At 40.9% G+C, this 9,110-nt stretch overlaps 1 protein-coding gene across 1 annotated transcript; it reads left to right on the forward strand.

Moving 5' to 3' along the window:
- On the forward strand, positions 1,005–3,882 carry LOC109842692 (tropinone reductase homolog At5g06060-like). The gene is made up of 5 exons (XM_020411547.1): positions 1,005–1,202; positions 2,031–2,238; positions 2,328–2,544; positions 2,638–2,744; positions 3,590–3,882. The coding sequence occupies exons 1-5, from the start codon at positions 1,117–1,119 to the stop codon at positions 3,758–3,760; spliced, it is 789 nt and encodes a 262-aa protein (XP_020267136.1). The 5' UTR covers positions 1,005–1,116; the 3' UTR covers positions 3,761–3,882.

The raw sequence follows: 9,110 nt of genomic DNA on the forward strand, positions 1-9,110 counted from the left end.
GAACCAGAGGAAATATCATCTGTAGTTGTGTTCCTTTGCATGCCTGCTGCTGCTTATATTACTGGTCAGGTGATTTGCGTTGATGGGGGATGGACAGTGCACGGTTAACAAATACCAAGATGTGCCAAGAATCGAACTGGATATAAATTCCATTTCATTTATAGAATAAGTCTAGATGTTACAAAGTTGGCTCTGGCGTTAGAGCTCTAAATTCTTATAGCAAGTGTATGTGGTATGTAACTTATATTTGATGTTCTTCAAACGAAGGAATATATACACATTGGCCTTTGAGTAATGCACTATGTAAGTTCCATAAACCTGGTCAAACCTATTGAGATATCATTATGCATACTTAGATTTCTTGGTAAATCTTATATGGCTTGCATTAACAGAACTTATTGGTTATCCCTGCTCTTTGGAATGATGCAATTCAGGTTGAAAAGTAAAGTCAAAAGTGTAAATTACACTAAACCGCAAAGAATTTTCAGCATTTTGGAATAAGAACCCCCTATAACTTCTAAAGCCGAACAAAACCCCCTGCATCAATTGGAATTGCAGAAAATCACCAATAAGTTTTCGCATTTTGGCAGATAACTCCCAGGACCGCTTTGGCCCACATTTGGGATCTAAATAGTGAAAGTGAAAAGAGATGTGAAAAGAAACCTCCCGAATTTAGTAAAACACTCTTCATGCGTACAACATTTCGTATGATGAACATAGAAGTCAGGAAGAGATAAGAAACGAATAGTTTTAGTGGTTCTTAGTATTGAATTTTTTTCTCTTGTGTGGCCTTTCATTTTGGTAATGACTCAAATGCTTGTACAGGTTTCAGACTTCTTCTGTGCTACCTAATCCTTGAAAATTGGTATTGAAATATAGATGAAACATCATTATCTGCTACTAAATTGCCTATGTTGGCAGAAAACGTTGTCTTTAAGAAAGTGTCAGCGTCATTTTTCTTTCAACTATTCGTGTTTGGCCATCGTTTGTTCCGTATCATTTTCTCCTACTGTTTGTCTCATCTGCTGTTTGTCTCGTGTAAGTGGAGAACAAGATAAACGCTATTGAGGAGAGTAAACTAAGTTCTATGAAACAGGGGGAAGAAAATTCGGATCGATGGAGGACAAGGCCAGCATCAGAAACAAGCGCTGGTCTCTTCGAGGAACGACGGCTCTAGTCACTGGAGGAAGCAGAGGGATTGGGTACGTTTTGCTATGCTTCTCAAACTTTGTACCTGTTTTCAATCTGCATACCTATCGTCTAGCTTGGGCCGGGTGGAGAACTCTTTTAATAGACATCAACATAATCAGTGGCTGATCTGGCCAGTATCTTTTATTTTTACAGGTCGGTGTAACTAAGTTAGTTATACCTTAGATGTATATATGTGCATATTGTTTCTCCGATTTTCATTTATTCTTGCAGTAGTTATATTTTTCGAAGGTTTCTAACAACATTTGTTTACAAGTGGAGATCCGTCAGAAGACATCTTATTCAGTATCAGAAAAGGGCGAAACAAAGAACAGGTGCAGTGTAGGTGGCCAGACCGCCCCCTGATTAACCCTCAAGCTTTCGGGCAGTCGGACAGCCCCGTGCACCATTCGGGAGTATTGGTTGCTTGGACTGCCCAGTACACCATTTAACGGGATTTTTCTCTGTTTTACAATCATGTTTTGTTTTGGAATACTATTTATATGAGACTTCCTATAGTCTTAGGGCATAATCACGTATAAAAAAGAGGAAAAAAAAAAAAGCTGAAACAACACAAGAGAAAAGTGATATCTTTGTACCTTTTATTAGGGAGTTTTAAAAGAAATCACGTTAAGGTTTCTCGTGAGGAAGAAGACAAATTTTGGGAGAGAGATCAAGATTGTATTGCTTGACAAACTGACAGTGGAAATTGGCAAACTACACTGTTGAGCATGTAGCCATAAATCGGGATGAACCTGAAAAAATTAAGCTCTCGTGTCTTTTGCTTGATTTCTTGTTTTCTTTTTCATCAAGATAAATTTATTTACGAGGTTTGATTACAGACATGCCATAGTTGAAGAGTTAGCCACGCTTGGGGCTACAGTGTATACATGTTCTCGAAATGAAGCAGAGCTTAACAAATGCCTACAAGAGTGGGACATATCAAAGCTTAGAGTTGTAGGGTCTGTTTGTGATGTATCTTCTCGATCTGAACGTGAGAAACTGATGGAGAAAGTCTCCATGGAATTCCACGGGAAACTCAACATACTTGTAAGTATTTATGAAAGTTTTATCTGCTAAGTTCTTTTGCATGGCCTCAAGAAAGGTGCAATTTTTTTTTTTTTTTGTTCTCTCTCCAGATTAATAATGCGGGAATATCAATTTTGAAGAAAGCTGTTGATTTTACTGCCGAAGAATATATGACAATCATGGCTACAAACTTTGAATCGGCTTTTCATCTGTGTCAACTTGCCTACCCTCTTCTTAAGTCATCAGGTGCTGGCAGTATTGTAAACATCTCCTCGATTTGTGGGCAAATAGCTGTGGATGATTTGACGCTTTATTCAGCAACCAAAGGTATAAGTGAGAAATAAAAGCCACAGTCCAGATGAAGTTTTGTTGGGTGTCATCTGAAAAGGAACTTTAATTGATGATTTTGTTTTCATTTAGGAGCAATGAATCAACTCACAAGAAATTTGGCTTGCGAATGGGCAAAAGACAACATTCGAACGAATTGCATTGCACCTGGAGCAACTAGAACAATCATGACGCAGCCTGTAAGTACTCCGTCTAGTTTCTTAATGTGAAAGTGTAATTTCCTCTCTGATTCCAATTCCTGTTTTCGGCTTTCTAGTTAGTATATTCACTCATCTGGTGGTTCTTATTCTAAATCAGTAGAAACAAGTAAACATAACAGAGAAAACAAGAACATTATAGATAATAGTTTTGTAAAGTTTTATTATCTTTATATAGGGATAAGGAGTTTATTTATCAAACAAAAATAAGCAAACACTCTCACACTAAATGTAAGCACTTGAGTCTTCATCGAAATCATCCTATATTTCTTAGACTAGTCAGAATACACGCCATAATTTTGTTCTCCTCATTTAGTTTTGATATTATTTCACCATTCTCACCGACCACTTATTGTTTTCTTGGATCCAGAAGAGAGAAAAATAGGGACCGAGAAGGAAGATAAGATTAGCATCTGACAGATTGGTAGCAATACTTTGTTGGTTATTAGTTGAATCATGACCTGGTTGTACTCCAAGATGTGCATCGCATTGATATTCGCATCTTGCTAAATCTCTGTGTCCCTGTGGTTGCTTTCTCTCTCCTTCATTATTTCTTTAATCGATGTGTATGTAGGTTTTTTTTTTTTACTGCGGTGCTAACATAAACCTATCTCAGCTCATGCATTAAAGTTTAACTTGATCATCCAGACACTTAATTTGCCTCATGTCTAGCTTTTGCAAGCTCTTTCGATAGCACCCTAGATTCTCAATAGCAATGCTAGCATGTTTCTCTTAACCGTAAGATGTAATTGCCGCCTGAATTATTGAAGTTTATGCACGAAAGATATTGATGTTTTTCTTTAAGACTTTGTATTCATTTCTTAAAGGTGATGGATGGTAACAAACTTAATGCAAAATTAGCGGCACGCATTCCAGCAGGGCGTATTGGTGAACCAGAGGAAATTGCATCTGCAGTGGCGTTCCTTTGTATGCCTGCTGCTTCTTATGTTACTGGTCAGTTGATTTGCGTCGATGGGGGATGGACAGTGCATGGCTAGCAAAATTATCCATCTGTCAAAAATAGAACATGCTATAAAATGTTGTTTTATTTATAAATAACTCTCTTGTTAAAAAGTAATCATTCTGTCAGATGCGCATGCAGTGTGAATTTTTATCTTTATGTCTAATGTGCTATCAAGGTGAGAATATATAAACATTAGTGTTTGTGGAAAATTTGCAGTAAAAAGACAATGAAAGAAAATTAACTTGTATTCTCTCAAAGTCGATTACAATTTGGATTCCGATTACAAAAGAGAGGAGAATGATCTGGATTCTCCCCTTTGTTTAAATCTGGGTTCTTCACGGTGGCGATGAGATGCCTCCCTCGAATGCTCGCGTCGAGTTTGCTTCTCGTTGACGATCCGACGTTTTGTTTCACTGGAACATGATCTTTTCCTCACGATTTGACGTTGTGGAGAACTTGCGTGGTAAGTTTGAAACTCTGGACGAGTTGATAACTCTGAATGAGTTGGAAACTCTTGAAAAAGAGTTGATTTGAACCGAGAATCGGTTCTCAAGCCAAGGATGAAGAAGCTCTTATTGCAGATCTCCCAAGCTCCAGAAATGCTCTAAGGATCCTGTTGACGAGCCAAGAAGTTCCAACAGACCCCCCCCGAACTGAATTGATTTTTAGTTATTTATAGGGGATTAAGGGGTGTAACCACCTCCTTAATTCGCTCCTAAGTGGGGCTAATGGGATGTAACCGCCCCTTAAATCACTCCTGAGTGGAGTTGTGATCCCCTCAGATCGTAGGAAATGGTTTTGAAACCGTTCAGCTCGTGTTTGAACGAGTCAAACGCAAACGTTCTGCAGCGACATGGAGTTGCGTTCTTTGATGTTTGAAGGTGCGTTTCGCAGTGTTATGGAACTGCGTCTGGCGGTGCTTGGAGCTGCGTTGAGCAACGGTATAGAGCTGCGTTGGGCAGCGGTATAGAGCTGCGTTGGGCAGTGGTATAAAGCTGCGTTGGGCAGCGCTTGGAGCTGCGTTGAGTAGCGGTTGGAGCTGCGTTGATCAGCGGTTGGAGCTGCGTTGATCAGCAGTTGGAGCTGCGTTGATCAGCGGTTGGAGCTGCGTTGAGCTGCGGTATGAGCTGCGTTGAGCTGCATTCGTGGCTATGAACGCGATGCGTCTTGATGCTGGTGTGCGGGGAGGACTTTCACAGTTTGATTTGAAAAGACCGTCGATTTGTAGTCTCTTTCTGTCGAAGCGTTGTAAAGATCATCATTTTGTAATCTTTGTTTTATCTCTCTGATATATGAGAGTCGTCAGATTGTAACTCCCGATGTTGATTATGAAGGCTGTTTGATTAGAGCTTCCATCAGTTGTCGTGAAGGTCGTCAGATTGTAACCTTTAGCGATCTACATGAAAGTCTTCAAATTGTAACCTTCTGGAAGTCGTCAGAGTGTAACTTCCATCATCGGTGTTTTGATGGGGATCAGCTATCTATTGTGATTTTTAGACAGCCTACAGAAACCCCTCCAAAGATTTTGAAAGTTCGCGGTTGACTGGGACGAATTTTCAGAATACTTTGGATCTCAACTCTGATCTTGGAGCTGTTGATTCCTTGTGGTAAAGGATTTGTTCTCTGCACTTGCTTCGAAGGCATCTTGGTTGAAGGGATTTGCTACGTAGGACCTGTGTGAAGGTATGCGCTATAATCCTGCTTCTGGAATGTGGGGGTGAACCCTGTATTTTGAACTTGAGATGCGGGTCTCACCCTTGCATGTTGAATTTGGAACGCGGGTCTGACCTCAACGTTTTGACTTAAGACATGGAAGTGGCTTCCGTGCATTTTTGACTAAGTCTTTGAGACTTGTCTTTGGCTCATCTGTTTTAAGTCTCGGCTCACATCCATTAAGCTGATGGACCTGCAAACGTGCATAGGATTTTTGGCAAACCCTCAGCCATCAACGGATTTGATAAGCCTTTACCGACTACCATTTGAGTCGGGCTAGCATGTGGATTGTCTAAGTCCGTTCCACATGTAACGTTGTGCTAAGAGAATGAACCCTCTTAGACTTGATGCTATGATTTTGAATACATAGACTTTATCATTTTCACGGGAAAAGACTAACCGGCAACGCGTGTTAGACGTAGGCTTATCTTTAGTTAGGGATCGAGATAAAGTCCCCCATGCGTGTGAGGCATGGATTTTGATGTTATTAATAATAACCTGCCATGATGTTGAATACGTGGACTTTGTTGTTATTTCTTCCTGTGTTACTTGAAACACTGAAAGAAAGTTGGAAGCGCCAGAGGTGTAATATTAACTTGGCATGAATTTTCACTTAGAGTGAAATTCAGAAATTTTCTTTATTATCACTAGGATAATTCCAGAAAATATTTAATCCGTTGGGGATTTTATAATGACAACTTGCTATTCTTGTTGAAAAAGGATTAACAAGTTCATTGGGGGGGGTTGACTGTTAGAGGTGTGATGTTAACCTAACAGTATTTTTATGGACCTATCGCTCCATTGACAAGAGTCGATAAGTGGAAAGTGTTGCGATCGGAGCAACTTTGAGGACCTATCGCTCTATTGACGAGAGTCGATAAGTTGATTTTGTCAGAGGTGTTTGATATTAACGTGACAAGAGAATGTTGCGATCGGAGCAACTTTGTGGACTTATCATCCTATTGATGAGGATTGATAAGTAGGTTTTTGTCAGAGGTGTGATGTTAACGTGACAAGATTGTGTTACGATTGGAGCAACTTTGTGGACTTATCATCCCATTGATGAGGATTGATAAGTGGGTTGTCAGAGGTTTAGTGTTAACGTGACAGGATTTGTGTTGCGATTAGAGAAACTTTATGGACTTATCATCCTATTGAAGAGGATTGATAAGTAAATTTGTCAGAGGTATGATGTTAACGTGACAAGATTGTGTTACGATGGGAGCAACTTTGTAGACTTATCATCCTATTGATGAGGATTGATAAGTGGGTTTTGTCAGAGGTTTAGTGTTAACGTGACAGGATTTGTGTTGCGATTAGGGAAACTTTGAGGACTTATCATCCTATCGAAGAGGATTGATAAGTTAATTTGTCAGAGGTTTAGTGTTAACATGACAGGACTTTCTGTGTTGCGATCGGAGCAACTTTGTGGACTTATCATCCTATTGACGAGGATTGATAAGTGGGTTTTGTCAGAGGTTTAGTGTTAACGTGACAGAATTTGTGTTGCGATTGGAGCAATTTTGTGGACTTATCATCCTATTGACGAGGATTGATAAGTGGATTGTCAGAGGTATGTTGTTAACGTGACAAGTTAGGAGTGATGCAAACTGAATTCATACTCCGTGAGGTGATGATCGTCAGAAGTGTAATGTTAACTTGACGATGTGAAAGATTTATTACTCTTAATCCAATGGATTCCAAGTAACCAACCCCCAGTCTTGATTAAAACTTAGCAGGGGAATAAAAAGAGGTAGACAAGGCACATCACCTAGTGGGGCACTATCCATGAAGTCAGAATAGAGGCGAGGAATTTGGAGGAAAAAGACTATCAGAGGTAACGGTTAACGTGATAGTTTTGGTGGACCCGCCATCCTACTTGAAGAGGATTGGTGGGGGAATTTGGAGAAAAAGGACTATCAGAGGTGACGGTTAACGTAATAGCTTTGGTGGACCCGCCATCCTACTTGAAGAGGATTGGTGGGGAAATTTGGAGGAAAATGACTATCAGAGGTGACGGTTAACATGATAGTTTTGGTGGACCCGCCATCCTACTTGAAGAGGATTGGTGGGAGAATTTGGGGGAAAAGGACTATCAGAGGTGACGGTTAACGTGATAGTTTTGGTGGACCCGCCATCCTATTAAAAAAGATTGGTGGGGATATTTGGAGGAAAAGGACTATCAGAGGTGACGGTTAACGTGATAGTTTTGGTGGACCCGCCATCCTACTTAAAGAGGATTGGTGGGGGAATTTGGAGGAAAAGGACTTTAAAAAAGATTGGTGGGGATATTTGGAGGAAAAGGACTATCAGAGGTGACGGTTAACGTGATAGTTTTGGTAGACCCGTCATCCTACTTGAAGAGGATTGGTGGGAGAATTTGGGGAAAAAGGACTATCAAAGGTGACGGTTAACGTGATAGTTTTGGTGGACCCGCCATCCTACTTTAAGAGGATTGGTGGGGAAATTTGGAGGAAAACAGACTATTAGAGGTGATCATTAACGTGATAGTTTTGGTAGACTTCGTGGTTGACAGAGGTATTCTGTTGAACATGACAACTCAGAAAAGTTATTGTTCATAATCGAATGAACTACAAATAAACCAACCCCCAGTCTTGAACAAGTGCAGAGGGGAAAATGGTGGACATGACACATCGCCTAGTGAGCCACTGTCTAACGAGTTTGACTATCAGAGGTAACTGTTAACGTGATAGTTGTTAGACCCGCCATCCTACTGGAAAGGATTGGCTTCAGCGGCCGTAGTATCTTCCGGTTCTGACTGGGAAGAGTGAGCTTGGTCCGATTGCTCTGGAGAGGGTTGGGCTTGGTTCGATTGCTCAGGTTGATCCTGCCTACTTTGTTCTTCAGCTTTGATCCTGACAATAATCTTTTGAGCCTGTTCGCCTTGAGAGATTAGTTGTCTCCAAGAACGGCATTCTGTAACCCTCATTTGTGCTAGAAGGTTGGTCTGCAAGTTGTGTCGACAGGTCTCTACTAAGGTAGACTGTGTCATACCTGTCGGACATCGAAGAGCCATGCTTCGGAACCTCTTGACGAAAGCTTTGACGAACTCCCTCTTCTTTTGCTTAGTGGCGAGGAGGGTATGGATGGAGACTTCTGTATCATCTTCAAAGAATCTTGACAGGAAGAGTCTCTCTAGATCTGTCCACTTTTGGATACATCCTATAGGAAGTTTCCTGAACCATTCAAAGGCAACTCCCTTGAGGGTGCCAATGAATAATTGAGCCAGTATGGCGTCATTTGATATCACATTCCCAGTCTGTGACATGAAATGATAGATATGTTGGTTTGGTGATCCCGTGCCGTCAAAAGTGGCGGGCTTCCAATTCTTCCATTTTGGCAGATTGGAGATTCTGCTCGTTCTCAGTCTCTCTTCCTTCATCAGAGGAAGATTCCAGGTTGTGGGCTTCTTGATCAGAAGTAGCACCATCAACCACTTTTTCCTTCCCTCTGCTTGTGTGAGGTCGGGATGAAGACGTTTTTCCTCTCCGGGAGGATTCTTGCCTAGGTGGCGAATCTGTCTTCTGAGATTTAGCCTTGTCTGCGACGAGTTGAGTCAACATGTCTAGGAGTTCATTGAGGGTCTTCTACTGTGATTTGAGCATGGCGTCTTGCTCAGCAACCCTCTTTGAAAGATCTTCAGAATGTTC

This window comes from Asparagus officinalis, chromosome 5 (genome assembly GCF_001876935.1).
Source record: "Asparagus officinalis chromosome 5, Aspof.V1, whole genome shotgun sequence".
NCBI classification, from domain to species: domain Eukaryota; kingdom Viridiplantae; phylum Streptophyta; class Magnoliopsida; order Asparagales; family Asparagaceae; genus Asparagus; species Asparagus officinalis.

Excerpts from the sequence above, each read along its gene's own strand:
- LOC109842692 (XM_020411547.1), top strand. The coding sequence starts at position 1,117 with ATGGAGGACAAGGCCAGCATCAGAAACAAGCGCTGGTCTCTTCGAGGA. Across the intron at positions 2,239-2,327 it reads ACGGGAAACTCAACATACTT|ATTAATAATGCGGGAATATC; the intron begins GTAAGTATTTAT and ends TTCTCTCTCCAG. Across the intron at positions 2,745-3,589 it reads GAACAATCATGACGCAGCCT|GTGATGGATGGTAACAAACT; the intron begins GTAAGTACTCCG and ends CATTTCTTAAAG.